This window comes from Genypterus blacodes, unplaced genomic scaffold (assembly GCF_046128005.1).
Source record: "Genypterus blacodes isolate CSIRO-AG114 ecotype Tasmania unplaced genomic scaffold, CSIRO-AGI_Gbla_v1 ptg000048l_1, whole genome shotgun sequence".
NCBI classification, from domain to species: domain Eukaryota; kingdom Metazoa; phylum Chordata; class Actinopteri; order Ophidiiformes; family Ophidiidae; genus Genypterus; species Genypterus blacodes.
Window position 1 is genome coordinate 483,208 of NW_027466861.1, and position 16,614 is coordinate 499,821.

The 16,614-nt window shown below is 40.6% G+C and overlaps 4 protein-coding genes and 2 long non-coding RNA genes across 7 annotated transcripts in view; 3 read left to right on the forward strand and 3 right to left on the reverse strand.

Moving 5' to 3' along the window:
* LOC143000505 (FH1/FH2 domain-containing protein 3-like) overlaps positions 1–16,614 on the forward strand; it is a 66,264-nt gene that overhangs the window by 29,773 nt on the left and 19,877 nt on the right. The gene's annotated exons all lie outside the window — the stretch shown is intronic.
* LOC143000511 (uncharacterized) lies at positions 576–3,477 on the reverse strand. Its single transcript, XM_076149853.1, has 2 exons — positions 3,411–3,477; positions 576–3,205 (listed from the first exon to the last, which is right to left on the reverse strand). The coding sequence occupies exon 2, from the start codon at positions 3,064–3,066 to the stop codon at positions 2,227–2,229; it is 840 nt and encodes a 279-aa protein (XP_076005968.1). The 5' UTR covers positions 3,067–3,205; positions 3,411–3,477; the 3' UTR covers positions 576–2,226.
* On the forward strand, positions 1,481–4,702 carry LOC143000514 (uncharacterized). Its single transcript, XR_012963632.1, has 2 exons — positions 1,481–2,068; positions 4,434–4,702. It is a non-coding gene; the product is annotated as an uncharacterized LOC143000514 (long non-coding RNA).
* Positions 5,314–6,752, reverse strand: LOC143000509 (uncharacterized). The gene has a single exon (XM_076149850.1). It carries the CDS (start codon positions 6,700–6,702, stop codon positions 5,590–5,592), a length of 1,113 nt encoding a protein of 370 aa, XP_076005965.1. The 5' UTR covers positions 6,703–6,752; the 3' UTR covers positions 5,314–5,589.
* Positions 5,381–11,344, forward strand: LOC143000515 (uncharacterized). Its single transcript, XR_012963633.1, has 2 exons — positions 5,381–5,430; positions 11,076–11,344. It is a non-coding gene; the product is annotated as an uncharacterized LOC143000515 (long non-coding RNA).
* Positions 8,419–10,142, reverse strand: LOC143000415 (uncharacterized). Its single transcript, XM_076149729.1, has one exon. The coding sequence runs from the start codon at positions 9,724–9,726 to the stop codon at positions 8,992–8,994; it is 735 nt and encodes a 244-aa protein (XP_076005844.1). The 5' UTR covers positions 9,727–10,142; the 3' UTR covers positions 8,419–8,991.

The following is a 16,614-nucleotide window of genomic DNA, read 5'->3' on the forward strand; positions in this document are numbered from 1 at the left end:
TGGCGTAAGAGTTCACTTTCACTTTTGTTTCTTGTCCTGACTTTTAAGTTTCATTGCTCTTTAGTCTGAAAAATTGGTTTTGTTCAAGTCTGAGCTCAGTGTGTGTTAATCATCGTGTGTGTCGTGTCTCCTGTTCCTAAAGAAACATATAATCACACACAGGCTCCAGATTTCACTTCTAGAACACTCAAACGTTGATTATGCTTGCTTTAAAAGCTTTCTTGTGAAGAGTTTTCCTGTTTTCCATGCCTCCTCCTCAGGGAGCTTTTTTGTCTGTAATTCAGGGTCAAAGTCTTACATGTGAATGGATAGTTAACATTTTCATGACCTTCCATCTATGTAGTTTAAACACACACACATAATATTTTCATCATTTGATCCTGCATGTAGATAAGATCAATCATATTTGAGCATCTCTATCACAAATACTATATTCTCTATCTTGCAGTTTCACTAATACACACATGCACACACACACACACACACACACACACACACACACACACACACACACACACACACACACATACACACACACACCCCTCCACAGTATTTTTCTTGTTAAAATAGATATATTAGATTAAATCTACACAAATCTGAACAAATCAAGTCGCAGTGTTAAAATCCACTTTTGAACTGATTCACAGATTGTTTCATACATTGAATAACAATACAAAACAACAAATTCAGACCTCTTTGAGTTTAATTTATAGACAACTTAATGAGTTATGATTATGTGTTATGATCCCTTGAATAACACACAGTGACAAAAATGCTGACAAAAATATTGAATGGTCTTGTAAGAAAGGCGGAACTCAGTCAGACACGATCTAACAGAGAATCAGAAGAACGAACCAGGCAGAAGATAGAGACGTGGAACTTTGGATTCAGCTTTGATCTTCATTTTCTGCAGTTTCACAATTTAAACTGCAACTTTTAAATGACAAAAACAGCAGCTAAATAATTACACAGAATTCTTCCTGCCCTGCATCATCATCATCTTTATCAAAGTCAAAGTCAGAACCAAAGTAGAAAGTCTGCTCTTGTCACACACACACACACACACACACACACACACAAACACACTGCTGAAACCTCAACACTTTCAAACGTGCTGACTGAAGGTTTTCTCCTGGGAAAACACCCAAACCCACACACACCTGTTGTATGTAGGACATCTACACCTATTTATTTGTGTGTGCAGAGGTCACAAGCATTGTTTGTTTTCGATGTGGCAGCATGGCACAGACACGACGCTCACTGTCATTTAGGTGCTTGTTTTGTGACATAGTTGTGTGTGGGTGTGTGTGATCAGCTGATGCTGTGTGGAATGACTGTGATCCAAGTGTGTTTATGAGGTTTGATCACAGCTATAGTTTCTGTTTCCAGTAAAACTGAATTTGCCTACGAATTCACACACACACACACACACACACACACACGCACACACACACACACACACACACAAACATTCACAGTATTTTGTCAAAATAGATTTATTTAGATTGTTGATTCATCTGTCAAAGACATAAAGCCCTTAAGCCAAATCTACACAAAACAAAGCGATCAAGTCGTAGTGCTAGAATCCACTTTTACTTACAAAACTGATTGACAGATTGATTCATGAATTGAATAGGGATGAATAGGGAGGCAGTGGCTCAGTGGGTAGAGCTTCCGCTTGGGAACCGGATGGTTGCTGGTTCGAGCCCCTGCCGAGGTGCCCCTGAGCAAGGCACCGAACCCTCAATTGCTCCCCCCTCTGCGAAGGGTGGTAACTGTAATGTAAGTCGCTTTGGATAAAAGCGTCTCGAAATGATTGTAATGTAATGTAATGAATTGAATAAGAAGATAAAACAACAGAGTCAGTATGACTTTAACATTTAGATACTGTTTACACTTTGAGTTATGATCCCTTGAAAAACATCCAAAATCCCTTTTTTTCATGACATCGGGTTTTTCCAGATGTCAAAAGTATTCAATCATTAATACGTATATTCAAATTGTAATTAATGTGCAAATACCTGTCAATATATGTGTACCTACTGTGAAAATTATTGATTGGTTGTGTGTCATAGGTAGAACTCTCAATCAGAGACGATCTAACAGAGAATCAGAAGAACCAACCGGAAAGAAGATAGACACATGGAACTTTGGATTCAGCTTTGATTGTCATTTTATGCAGTTTAAAAATTGAAACTGCTACTTATAAATGACAAAAAACAGCAGCTAAATAATTATGCAGGATTGTTCCGGCGTAGCATAAGCTTCTTCTTCTTCTTCTTCTTCTTCCTCTTCTTCCTCTTCTTCTTCTTCTTCTTCTTCTTCTTGTTCTTCTTCATCTTCTTCTTCTTCATTTTCTATTTCCTTAATCAGAATGCCGTACGGTCTGAGAGAGCGTTCCACGATCCTCCGCTCCTTATTGGCAGACGATCCCTCTGGAACAGGAATGAGCCAGTAATCTTTCCTGGTGCAGATCTCTCTCTTTTCAGGGTTGATTCGGTTTTGCAGGATCATCATGTAGTGTTTCCCTGTCGTCTTTGACTGGAAGGTCTTGGCGTAGCACTCTTCAGCCACATTAATATCTGGCGTGGAGTAGATTCCTCTTCCATACAGGGCTCTGGGTCCTGCCTTGTAGTTGCTGGTGATGATGCCTTTTGCTCCGTCTAAGCTTGTGCCGTGATAGGAAACGGGCCATTCTTCTGGGTCAGAGTGACTCCTCCATCCTTTGCTGCCAAGCCACCTATTTCCATCTGGGTATTTCCCCTTGACCTTTAGGGCCATGCGGTACCACCCGTACGGGCGTGTATAAGGCTCATTTCCTCGCTCGCAGGCGGCCGAATCAGACCGATCTGTGAAGTCGCAGTCATACTTAGGGTCAAAGAAATCCTCCGGGTCGAGGAAGCTTTTCCTTGGAGATGAGTCTTCATTACCTAAGATGTTGCTGCGATGAAATTCATCAACAGACAAAACATCAGCGTGTGTCCCTCGTGTCTTGTCAAAAGTTTTGATTTTTCTTCCAAGGACCTCTGAGATAATTTCAAGTCTGAGTTTGGGCTCCAGATGCATGACTGTTGCTCTCTCTGCTGCTCCGCAGGTGTCTGTGCTTCTTGTTTGCTTGTTCTAAACTTGTACTTTGACACATGGCGTAAGTTAAGAGTTCTCTTTCACTTTCCCCTCAGTGTCCAGCAGTGTCCTAAAACTTTCACTGTAGTTTATTTAAAGGTTACTTAGTTAGAAATGAAGAGTTTCTTTTCTTTTCTTTTACAGAAATACTAGTCAACATCAATATGAAAATTGGTCCCATCACCATCAAAACATAAATGTTTATAAAGGTCCTTTGCTGCAGTTAGATTTCCTATAAATGCTCAGTAGAAACTTGAAACTGTTCATACAAAATGCTGCACCCTTACTGTGAAGTGGAATGGCTTCATCCAAATATGTTTCTCCTATTTTGAGCTCATGACTCACCCTGCCTGTGCCCCATACTGAGGCAGCTCAGCCAGTTTGATTTGTTTACTGGAATGTTGAATCCACCTTCCTGAATTTCCCTTCCTCTCTCTCTCTCTCCCTGTCCCTCTATCCCCCCTAACCCTTTCTCCCTCTCTGCCCCCCCCCCCCTCTCTCTCTCTCATCTCTAAGTAAGTCAGTAAGAGTTCATTTTCATTTTCATTGTCCTGCAGTGTCTTTTAAGTTTCATTTCTGTTTAGCCTGAAAAATTGGTTTTGTTCAAGTCTGAGCTCAGTTTGTGTTTATCATCGTGTGTGTTGAGTCTCCTGTTCCTAAAGAAACATATAATCACACACAGGCTCCAGATTTCACTTCTAGAACACTCAAACGTTGATTATGCTTGCTTTAAAAGCTTTCTTGTGAAGAGTTTTCCTGTTTTCCATGCCTCCTCCTCAGGGAGTTTTTTTGTCTGTAATTCAGGGTCATAGTCTTACATGTGAATGGATAGTTAACATTTTCATGACCTTCCATCTATGTAGTTTAAACACACACATAATATTTTCATCATTTGATCCTGCATGTAGATAAGATCAATCATATTTGAGCATCTCTATCACAATTACTATATTCTCTGTATTTCAGTTTCACTAATACACACATGCACACACACACACACACACACACACACACACACACACCTCTCCACAGTATTTTTCTTGTTAAAATAGATTTATTTAGATTAAATCTACACAAAACTGAACAAATCAAGTCGCAGTGTTAAAATCCACTTTTGAACTGATTCACAGATTGTTTCATACATTGAATAACAATATAAAACAACAAATTCAGACCTTTGTGAGTTTAATTTATAGACACCTTAATGAGTTATGATTATGTGTTATTATCCCTTGAATAACACACATACTGACAAAAAAATTGAATGGTCTTGTAAGGAAGGCGGAACTCAGTCAGACACGATCTAACAGAGAATCAGAAGAACAAACCAGGAAGAAGAAAGAGACGTGGAACTTTGGATTCAGCTTTGATCTTCATTTTCTGCAGTTTCACAATTTAAACTGCAACTTTTAAATGACAAAAACAGCAGCGAAATAATTACACAGAATCCTTCCTGCCCTGCAAAGTCAGAACCAAAGTAGAAAGTCTGCTCTTGTCACACACACACACACGCACACACACACACACACACAAACACACTGCTGAAACCTCAACACTTTCAAACGTGCTGACTGAAGGTTTTCTCCTGGGAAAACACCCAAACCCACACACACCTGTTGTATGTAGGACATCTACACCTATTTATTTGTGTGTGCAGACGACACAAGCATTGTTTGTTTTCGGTGTGGCAGCATGGCACAGACACGACACTCACTGTCATTTAGGTGCTTGTTTTGTGACATAGTTGTGTGTGGGTGTGTGTGATCAGCTGATGCTGTGTGGAATGACTGTGATCCAAGTGTGGTTATGAGGTTTGATCACAGCTATAGTTTCTGTTTCCAGTAAAACTGAATTTGCTTATGAATTCACACACACACACACACACACACACACACACACACACACACACAAACAAACATTCACAGTATTTTGTCAAAATAGATTTATTTAGATTGCTGATTCATCTGTCAAAGACATAAAGCCCTTAAGCCAAATCTGCACAAAACAAAGCGATCAAGTCGTAGTGCTAGAATCCACTTTTACTTACAAAACTGATTCACAGATTGATTCATGAATTGAATAAGAAGATAAAACAACAGAGTCAGTGTGACTTTTACATTTGGATACTGTTTACACTATGAGTTATGATCCCTTAAAAAACAAACAAAATCCCTTTTTTCCATGACATCGGGTTTTTCCAGATGTCAAAAGTATTCAATCATTTATACGTATATTCAAATTGTAATTAATGTGCAAATACCTGTCAATATATGTGTACATACTGTGAAAATGATTGATTGGTTGTGTGTCATAGGTAGAACTCTCAATCAGAGACGATTTAACAGAGAATCAGAAGAACCAACCGGAAAGAAGATAGACACGTGGAACTTTGGATTCAGCTTTGATTGTCATTTTATGCAGTTTAAAAATTGAAACTGCTACTTATAAATGACAAAAAAACAGCAGCTACATAATTATGCAGGATTCTTCCGCCATAGCATAAGCTTCTTCTTCTTGTTGTTGTTGTCGTCGTCGCTCTTCTTCTTCTTCTTCTTCTTGTTGTTGTTGTTGTTGTTGTCGTCGTCGCTCTTCTTCTTCTTCTTCTTCTTCTTCTTCTTGTCGTCGTCGCTCTTCTTCTTCTTCTTCTTCTTCTTCTTGTCGTCGTTGCTCTTCTTCTTGTTGTTGTTGTTGTTGTTGTTGTTGTCGTCGTCGTCGTCGCTCTTCTTCTTCTTGTTGTCGTCGTCGCTCTTCTTCTTCTTCTTCTTCTTGTTGTTGTTGTCGTCGTCGCTCTTCTTCTTCTTCTTCTTCTTCTTCTTGTTGTCGTCGTCGCTCTTCTTCTTCTTCTTCTTCTTCTTCTTCTTCTTCATTTTTTATTTCCTTAATCAGAATGCCGTACGGTCTGAGAGAGCTTTCCACGATCCTCCGCTCCTTATTGGCAGACGATCCCTCTGGAACAGGAATGAGCCAGTAATCTTTCCTGGTGCAGATCTCTCTCTTTTCAGGGTTGATTCGGTTTTGCAGGATCATCATGTAGTGTTTCCCTGTCGTCTTTGACTGGAAGGTCTTGGCGTAGCGCCCTTCAGCCACATTAATATCTGGCGTGGAGTAGATTCCTCTTCCATACAGGGCTCTGGGTCCTGCCTTGTAGTTGCTGGTGATGATGCCTTTTGCCCCGTCTAAGCCTGTGCCGTGATAGGAAACGGGCCATTCTTCTGGGTCAGAGTCACTCCTCCATCCATTGCTGCCAAGCCACCTATTTCCATCTGGGTATTTCCCCTTGACCTTTAGGGCCATGCGGTACCACCCGTACGGGCGTGCATAAGGCTCATTTCCTCGCTCGCAGGCGGCCGACTCAGACCGATCTGTGAAGTCGCAGTCATACTTAGGGTCAAAGAAATCCTCCGGGTCGAGGAAGCTTTTCCTTGGAGATGAGTCTTCATTACCTAAGATGTTGCTGCGATGAAATTCATCAACAGACAAAACATCAGCTTGTGTCCCTCGTGTCTTGTCAAAAGTTTTGATTTTTCTTCCAAGGACCTCTGAGATAATTTCAAGTCTGAGTTTTGGCTCCAGATGCATGACTGCTGCTCTCTGTGCTGCTCCGCTGGCGTCTGTGATACCGGTTTTTGTGTTTCAAACTTATACGTGCAACACCTTGAGTTCTCTTTCACTTTCATTTCCAATCAGTGTCTTTTAAGTTTCATTGTACTGTATTGTAAGGTGACGTAGTCTGAAATGTTGTTGGAGGGAAATTTTGAAGTTTGACTATTTTTCACAGAAATATAAATCAAGATCAATATGAAAAATTGGTTTTGTTGTTTTGTTTGTTTGTGCTCAGTTTGTGTTTTCATCATATGTGTCGTGTCTCTTGTAAGTGAAGAAACAGAATGCATTCAGCAAAGACCACGACCCCCCTACGATGACCCTCAACATACATTAAGGCAGATTAATGTAAAAAATTTACAGGCTTTGGCATTGCCTGCGTAGACAAAGTCTTCTTCCACATCTCTGGAGCTGATCCGGAGATGGCCGGATAGAAAAGACCATAGCGAACCGCATTCATGCCACGTGGCTGATTCCTGGCGTCGTTGAAATCCGCCCGAGCCCAGGCGACCTTCAGCATGTGGTCTGGCAAAATGGATATCTCTAATATTACCAGTGTTGACTTGTCGAAGCTCTCTAGCACGTTGTTAAATGTTGGCACTGGCACTTTAGTAGAGAGACCTGGCCGTGATGGGACATGGTCGCTCACCTGATCTTGGCCTCAGCTGGGTGGATCTGTGAGCCGGGTCCAGCAGGTCTTCGCACTTCCTTCCTAATTTAGAAACCTTAGCAGCTAGCTGACCGCATTGGGTCTTCAGCTCAGTGAAGTCGCCTGATTGGGCAGCGAAGAAAATCATCAAATTCCCCCATAGCCCCTTTGAGTGAGGCTAACTTGGCGTCATTAGCATCTTAATCGTTAGCATGTTGTATTTAGCTAGCTTGTAGCTCAGCTTTGATTAAGGCCAAATCATCTTGTCGTGTCACTTGGAAGATCTCTGGCACCTTCAATTTGAAGGCCAGTAATTCCTGCTTCTATGTACACCTAACATTAAATTGCGGTGGAGACTCTGGGGGACATATGTCTCACTCCTTAGGTTGCTCAGGAGCGCCTCACTCACAGGCTCCAGATTTTACTTTTAGAACACTCCATTGATTATTGGCTTTAAACACGTTCTTGTGGTGCCAATCTTTTTTTATCAGACGTGTTTTTGTCCTTTGTTACTGTCTTGTCATTGTAAAGGGAAGGAGATCAAACAATGCAGCAGTTGAGCTCTTATGACAGTTCTGATACAGGATTTCCTGTTTGTTCGTGCCTCCTCAGCATTTTTCAGCTGAGACCTATTCACATAGAGAAACCATCAAGCATTTTTCAGGCTTATAGACTTCAGGGTTTCAGTCATCCATTCAGCGTTTCCAAATATTTAAAGTGTTTTCCGATATTCCGAGTTTAACTACTACTTACTACTTAACTACTTTTATTTATAAAAAATTCAGCCTTCCCCGTGTGTGTACTGCATGTTTTGGTTGGCTGTGTTTGTACTTAATTGTCTGCACCTGTTGTTTATGCACAATCAGCAGCCTGACTTGTTTAGCATTCAGCAACATTTTCACCGTTTGCATTCACAGCGCATTTTCTTCAGGAAATGCATTTCTAGTTCACATTTATATTCTTTTTTTCTCAACATGTATTTTACCTTTTCATGACCCTCCATCTATGTAATTTAAAAACACACGTAGACAAATATTTCCATTTGTGTGTTTATTTTCAGCATTCCCCACAATTCATTCAGTTGTTTCACATGTTTCCTTTTGTCCTGCATCTAGTTTTAAGATAAAACATATATGTTCATCTCTATTACAAAGCACAAAGTCTATTCAGAGGATTTTCCTTTGACTTTTCTTTTGCTTTCCTTTTCACTTACATACACATGCACATACACACAAAATAGATTTGTCTCGATTGTTGATTCACATGTCAAAGACATAAAGGCCTCAAGCTAAATCTACACAAAACAAAACAATGAAGTTTTAGTGTTAGAATTTACTTTTTCTTATCAAACTGATTCACAGATTGTTTCATACTTTGAAAAACAATATAAAACAACAAAGTCAGACCTTTATGACTAAAATGCATTGATACTGTATACACTTTATGAGGTATCCCTCGAAAATCATCCAAAGCTCAATTTTTCACATTATCATGTCTTTAGTCATTTATATATTCAAATTGTAGTCAATGCTCAGAATACATGTGAATATACTGTATGTGAATATACTGATACAAATATATATAAACTGGTGCTTTTAAATGACAAAGAACAGCAGCTAAAGAATTACGCAGCTTGGCTGGTTTAATTCCTTAATCAGAATGCCATACGGTCGGATAGAGCTTGTCACAATCCTCCGCTCCTCATAAGCAGGCGCTCCTTGCGGTACAGGAATGAGCCAGTAATCATTCCTGGTGCAGATCTCTCTCTTTTGCGGATTGATTCGGTTTTGAAGGATCACCTTGTAGTGTTTTCTTGTAGTCTTTGACTGGAAGGTCCTGGCGTAGAGCTCTTCAGCCACATTAATATCTGGAGTGGAGTAGATTCCTCTTCCATACAGGGCTCCGGGTCCTGCCTTGTAGTTGCGGGTGATGATGCCTTTTGCTCCGTCTAAGCTTGTGCCATGGAAGGAAACAGGCCATTCTCCCGGGTCAGAGTGACTCCTCAATCCATTGCTGCCCAACCACTTGTCTCCGTCTGGGTATTTACCCTTGACCTTTAAGGCTATGCGGTACCACCCGTACGGGCGTGCATAAGGCTCATTTCCTCTCTCGCAGGGGGGCAACTCAGACGGATCTGAGAAGTCGTAGTCATACTGAGGGTCAAAAAAATCGTCCTCATTGATGAACACCTTCATCAGAAGTGAAAGTAGAGTCCCTAAGATGTTGCTGAGATGAAAATCATCAACAGACAAAACATTATCTGCTGTGCCTTGGGTCTGGTCCGAGGCTTTGACTTCTTTTCCAAGGATTTCAGATAGAACTTCAAGTCTCAAATTGGGGTCCAGCTTCATGACTGCTGCTCTCTCTGCTGCTCCGCAGGTGTCTGTGCTTCTTGTTTGCTTGTTCTAAACTTGTACTTTGACACATGGCGTAAGATAAGAGTTCTCTTTCACTTTCACTTTCCCCTCAGTGTCCAGCAGTGTCCTAAAACTTTCACTGTAGTTTATTTAAAGGTTACTTGGTTAGAAATGAAGAGTTTCTTTTCTTTTTTTTTACAGAAATACTAGTCAACATCAATATGAAAATTGGTCCCATCACCATCAAAACATAAATGTTTATAAAGGTCCTTTGCTGCAGTTAGATTTCCTGTAAATGCTCAGTAGAAACTTGAAACTGTTCATACAAAATGCTGCACCCTTACTGTGAAGTGGAATGGCTTCATCCAAATATGTTTCTCCTATTTTGAGCTCATGACTCACCCTGCCTGTGCCCCATACTGAGGCAGCTCAGCCAGTTTGATTTGTTTACTGGAATGTTGAATCCACCTTCCTGAATTTCCCTTCCTCTCTCTCTCTCTCCCTGTCCCTCTATCCTCCCTAACCCTTTCTCTCTCTCTGCCCCCCTCTCTCTCATCTCTAAGTAAGTCAGTAAGAGTTCATTTTCATTTTCATTGTCCTGCAGTGTCTTTTAAGTTTCATTGCTGTTTAGCCTGAAAAATTGGTTTTGTTCAAGTCTGAGCTCAGTTTGTGTTTATCATCGTGTGTGTTGAGTCTCCTGTTCCTAAAGAAACATATAATCACACACAGGCTCCAGATTTCACTTCTAGAACACTCAAACGTTGATTATGCTTGCTTTAAAAGCTTTCTTGTGAAGAGTTTTCCTGTTTTCCATGCCTCGTCCTCAGGGAGTTTTTTTGTCTGTAATTCAGGGTCATAGTCTTACATGTGAATGGATAGTTAACATTTTCATGACCTTCCATCTATGTAGTTTAAACACACACATAATATTTTCATCATTTGATCCTGCATGTAGATAAGATCAATCATATTTGAGCATCTCTATCACAATTACTATATTCTCTGTATTTCAGTTTCACTAATACACGCATGCACACACACACACACACACACACCTCTCCACAGTATTTTTCTTGTTAAAATAGATTTATTTAGATTAAATCTACACAAAACTGAACAAATCAAGTCGCAGTGTTAAAATCCACTTTTGAACTGATTCACAGATTGTTTCATACATTGAATTACAATACAAAACAACAAATTCAGACCTCTTTGAGTTTAATTTATAGACAACTTAATGAGTTATGATTATGTGTTATTATCCCTTGAATAACACACATACTGACAAAAAAATTGAATGGTCTTGTAAGGAAGGCGGAACTCAGTCAGACACGATCTAACAGAGAATCAGAAGAACAAACCAGGAAGAAGAAAGAGACGTGGAACTTTGGATTCAGCTTTGATCTTCATTTTCTGCAGTTTCACAATTTAAACTGCAACTTTTAAATGACAAAAACAGCAGCGAAATAATTACACAGAATCCTTCCTGCCCTGCAAAGTCAGAACCAAAGTAGAAAGTCTGCTCTTGTCACACACACACACACGCACACACACACACACACACAAACACACTGCTGAAACCTCAACACTTTCAAACGTGCTGACTGAAGGTTTTCTCCTGGGAAAACACCCAAACCCACACACACCTGTTGTATGTAGGACATCTACACCTATTTATTTGTGTGTGCAGACGACACAAGCATTGTTTGTTTTAGGTGTGGCAGCATGGCACAGACATGACGCTCACTGTCATTTAGGTGCTTGTTTTGTGACATAGTTGTGTGTGGGTGTGTGTGATCAGCTGATGCTGTGTGGAATGACTGTGATCCAAGTGTGGTTATGAGGTTTGATCACAGCTATAGTTTCTGTTTCCAGTAAAACTGAATTTGCTTATGAATTCACACACACACACACACACACACACACACACACACACACACACACACACACAAAACATTCACAGTATTTTGTCAAAATAGATTTATTTAGATTGCTGATTCATCTGTCAAAGACATAAAGCCCTTAAGCCAAATCTGCACAAAACAAAGCGATCAAGTCGTAGTGCTAGAATCCACTTTTACTTACAAAACTGATTCACAGATTGATTCATGAATTGAATAAGAAGATAAAACAACAGAGTCAGTGTGACTTTTACATTTGGATACTGTTTACACTATGAGTTATGATCCCTTGAAAAACATACAAAATCCCTTTTTTTCATGACATCGGGTTTTTCCAGATGTCAAAAGTATTCAATCATTTATACGTATATTCAAATTGTAATTAATGTGCAAATACCTGTCAATATATGTGTACATACTGTGAAAATGATTGATTGGTTGTGTGTCATAGGTAGAACTCTCAATCAGAGACGATTTAACAGAGAATCAGAAGAACCAACCGGAAAGAAGATAGACACGTGGAACTTTGGATTCAGCTTTGATTGTCATTTTATGCAGTTTAAAAATTGAAACTGCTACTTATAAATGACAAAAAAACAGCAGCTACATAATTATGCAGGATTCTTCCGCCATAGCATAAGCTTCTTCTTCTTGTTGTTGTTGTCGTCATCGCTCTTCTTCTTCTTCTTCTTCTTGTTGTTGTTGTTGTTGTCGTCATCGCTCTTCTTCTTCTTCTTCTTCTTCTTCTTCTTGTCGTCGTCGCTCTTCTTCTTCTTCTTCTTCTTCTTCTTGTCGTCGTTGCTCTTCTTCTTCTTCTTGTTGTCGTCGTCGCTCTTCTTCTTCTTCTTCTTCTTCTTCTTCTTCTTCTTGTTGTTGTTGTCGTCGTCGCTCTTCTTCTTCTTCTTGTTGTTGTTGTTGTCGTCGTCGCTCTTCTTCTTCTTCTTCTTCTTGTCGTCGTCGCTCTTCTTCTTCTTCTTCTTCTTCTTCTTCTTGTCGTCGTCGTCGCTCTTCTTCTTCTTCTTCTTCTTCTTGTTGTTGTCGTCGTCGCTCTTCTTCTTCTTCTTCTTCTTCTTCTTCTTGTTGTCGTCGTCGCTCTTCTTCTTCTTCTTCTTCTTCTTCTTCTTGTCGTCGTCGCTCTTCTTCTTCTTCTTCTTCTTCTTCTTGTCGTCGTTGCTCTTCTTCTTCTTCTTCTTCTTCTTCTTGTCGTCGTCGCTCTTCTTCTTCTTCTTCTTCTTCTTCTTCTTCTTCTTCTTCTTGTTGTTGTTGTCGTCGTCGCTCTTCTTCTTCTTCTTCTTGTTGTTGTTGTTGTCGTCGTCGCTCTTCTTCTTCTTCTTCTTCTTGTCGTCGTCGCTCTTCTTCTTCTTCTTCTTCTTCTTCTTCTTGTCGTCGTTGCTCTTCTTCTTCTTCTTCTTCTTCTTCTTGTTGTCGTCGTCGCTCTTCTTCTTCTTCTTCTTCTTCTTGTTGTTGTCGTCGTCGCTCTTCTTCTTCTTCTTCTTCTTCTTCTTCTTGTTGTCGTCGTCGCTCTTCTTCTTCTTCTTCTTCTTCTTCTTCTTCTTCTTCTTCTTCATTTTTTATTTCCTTAATCAGAATGCCGTACGGTCTGAGAGAGCGTTCCACGATCCTCCGCTCCTTATTGGCAGACGATCCCTCTGGAACAGGAATGAGCCAGTAATCTTTCCTGGTGCAGATCTCTCTCTTTTCAGGGTTGATTCGGTTTTGCAGGATCATCATGTAGTGTTTCCCTGTCGTCTTTGACTGGAAGGTCTTGGCGTAGCGCCCTTCAGCCGCATTAATATCTGGCGTGGAGTAGATTCCTCTTCCATACTTGGCTCTGGGTCCTGCCTTGTAGTTGCTGGTGATGATGCCTTTTGCTCCGTCTAAGCCTGTGCCGTGATAGGAAACAGGCCATTCTTCTGGGTCAGAGTGACTCCTCCATCCATTGCTGCCAAGCCACCTATTTCCATCTGGGTATTTCCCCTTGACCTTTAGGGCCATGCGGTACCACCCGTACGGGCGTGCATAAGGCTCATTTCCTCGCTCGCAGGCGGCCGACTCAGACCGATCTGTGAAGTCGCAGTCATACTTAGGGTCAAAGAAATCCTCCGGGTCGAGGAAGCTTTTCCTTGGAGATGAGTCTTCATTACCTAAGATGTTGCTGCGATGAAATTCATCAACAGACAAAACATCAGCTTGTGTCCCTCGTGTCTTGTCAAAAGTTTTGATTTTTCTTCCAAGGACCTCTGAGATAATTTCAAGTCTGAGTTTGGGCTCCAGATGCATGACTGCTGCTCTCTGTGCTGCTCCGCTGGCGTCTGTGATACCGGTTTTTGTGTTTCAAACTTATACGTGCAACACCTTGAGTTCTCTTTCACTTTCATTTCCAATCAGTGTCTTTTAAGTTTCATTGTACTGTATTGTAAGGTGACGTAGTCTGAAATGTTGTTGGATGGAAATTTTGAAGTTTGACTATTGACTATGACACACACACACACACACACACACACACACACACACACACACCCCTTCACAGTATTTTTCTTGTTAAAATAGATTTATTTAGATTAAATCTACACAAAACTGAACAAATCAAGTCGCAGTTTTAAAATCCACTAATGCTCATCGAACTGATTCACAGATTGTTTCATACATTGAATAACAATATAAAACAACAAATTCAGACCTTTGTGAGTTTAATGTATAGACACCTTAATGAGTTATGATCCCTTGAATAACACACATACTGACAAAAATATTGAATGGTCTTGTAAGAAAGGCAGAACTCAGTCAGACAAAACAAACCAGGAAGAAGATAGAGACGTGGAACTTTGGATTCAGCTTTGATCTTCATTTTCTGCAGTTTCACAATTTAAACTGCAACTTTTAAATGACAAAAACAGCAGCTGAATAATTACACAGAATTCTTCCTGCCCTGCATCATCATCACCTTTATCATAGTCAACGTCAGAATCAACACCAACAGCGTCGTCTTCATCATAACCAACCTCATAAGGAACAGCAACAGCATCTTTTTAATCATCATCATCATCTTCATCATCATCGCTTTCTCTTTCCTTAATCAGAATGCCGTACGGTCTGAGAGACGGTCCTCCGCTCCTTACTGGCAGACGATCCCTCTGGAACAGGAATGAGCCAGTAATCTTTCCTGGTGCAGATCTCTCTCTTTTCAGGATTGATTCGGTTTTGCAGGATCATCATGTAGTGTTTCCCTGTCGTCTTTGACTGGAAGGTCTTGGCGTAGCGCCCTTCAGCCACATTAATATCTGGCGTGGAGTAGATTCCTCTTCCATACAGGGCTCTGGGTCCTGCCTTGTAGTTGCTGGTGATGAAGCCTTTTGCCCCGTCTAAGCTTGTGCCGTGATAGGAAACGGACCATTCTTCTGGGTCAGAGTGACTCCTCCATCCATTGCTGCCCAGCCACGAGTCTCCATCTGAGTATTTCCCCTTGACCTTTAAGGCCATGCGGTACCACCCGTACGGGCGTGCATAAGGCTCATTTCCTCGCTCACAGGCGGGTGACCCAGACTGACCCGTGAAGTCGCAGTCATACTTAGGGTCAAAGAAATCCTCCGGGTTGAGGAAGCTTTTCCTTGGAGATGAGTCTTCATTACCTAAGATGTTGCTGCGATGAAATTCATCAACAGACAAAACATCAGCCTGTGTCCCTCGTGTCTTGTCAAAAGTTTTGATTTTTCTTCCAAGGACCTCTGAGATAATTTCAAGTCTGAGTTTGGGCTCCAGATGCGTGACTGCTGCTCTCTGTGCTGCTCCGCTGGCGTCTGTGCATCCTGTTTGCTTTTTCGAAACTTTCAACCTGTGGCGTAAGAGATCACTTTCGTTTCCGTATATTGTCCTGCAGTGTCTTATACGTTTCATTGCTGTTTATTCTGAGGAGGTTTATTTTGAAATGTAACTTGAGGTAAAAAATGTAAGTTTCATTCTGGAAAATTGGTTTTGTTCATGTCTGAGCTCAGTGTGTGTTTATCGTCGTGTGTGTCGTGGCTCCTATTCCTAAAGTAACAAATAATCACACACAGGCTCCAGATTATTTATTATGTGCTTTAACCTCAACACTTTCAAACGTGCTGACTGAAGGTTTTCTCCTGGGAAAACACCCAAACCCACACACACCTATTGTATGTAGGACATCTACACCTATTTATTTGTGTGTGCAGACGACACAAGCATTGTTTGTTTTAGGTGTGGCAGCATGGCACAGACATGACGCTCACTGTCATTTAGGTGCTTGTTTTGTGCCAGTTGTGTGTGGGTGTGTGTGATCAGCTGATGCTGTGTGGAATGACTGTGATCCAAGTGTGGTTATGAGGTTTGATCACAGCTATAGTTTCTGTTTCCAGTAAAACTGAATTTGCTTATGAATTCACACACACACACACACATACACACACACACACACACACACACACACACACACACACACACACACAAACATTCACAGTATTTTGTCAAAATAGATTTATTTAGATTGTTGATTCATCTGTCAAAGACATAAAGCCCTTAAGCCAAATCTACACAAAACAAAGCGATCAAGTCGTGGTGCTAGAATCCACTTTTACTTACAAAACTGATTGACAGATTGATTCATGAATTGAATAAGAAGATAAAACAACAGTCAGTATGACTTTAACATTTAGATACTGTTTACACTTTGAGTTATGATCCCTTGAAAAACATACAAAATCCCTTTTTTTCATGACATCGGGTTTTTCCAGATGTCAAAAGTATTCAATCATTTATACGTATATTCAAATTGTAATTAATGTGCAAATACCTGTCAATATATGTGTACCTACTGTGAAAATGATTGATTGGTTGTGTGTCATAGGTAGAACTCTCAATCAGAGACGATCTAACAGAGAATCAGAAGAACCAACCGGAAAGAAGATAGACACATGGAACTTTGGATTCAGCTTTGATTGTCATTTTATGCAGTTTAAAAATT

Bases quoted from the DNA above. Each gene is read 5' to 3' on its own strand.
- LOC143000511 (XM_076149853.1), bottom strand. From the start codon at position 3,066: ATGCATCTGGAGCCCAAACTCAGACTTGAAATTATCTCAGAGGTCCTT.
- LOC143000509 (XM_076149850.1), bottom strand. From the start codon at position 6,702: ATGCATCTGGAGCCAAAACTCAGACTTGAAATTATCTCAGAGGTCCTT.
- LOC143000415 (XM_076149729.1), bottom strand. From the start codon at position 9,726: ATGAAGCTGGACCCCAATTTGAGACTTGAAGTTCTATCTGAAATCCTT.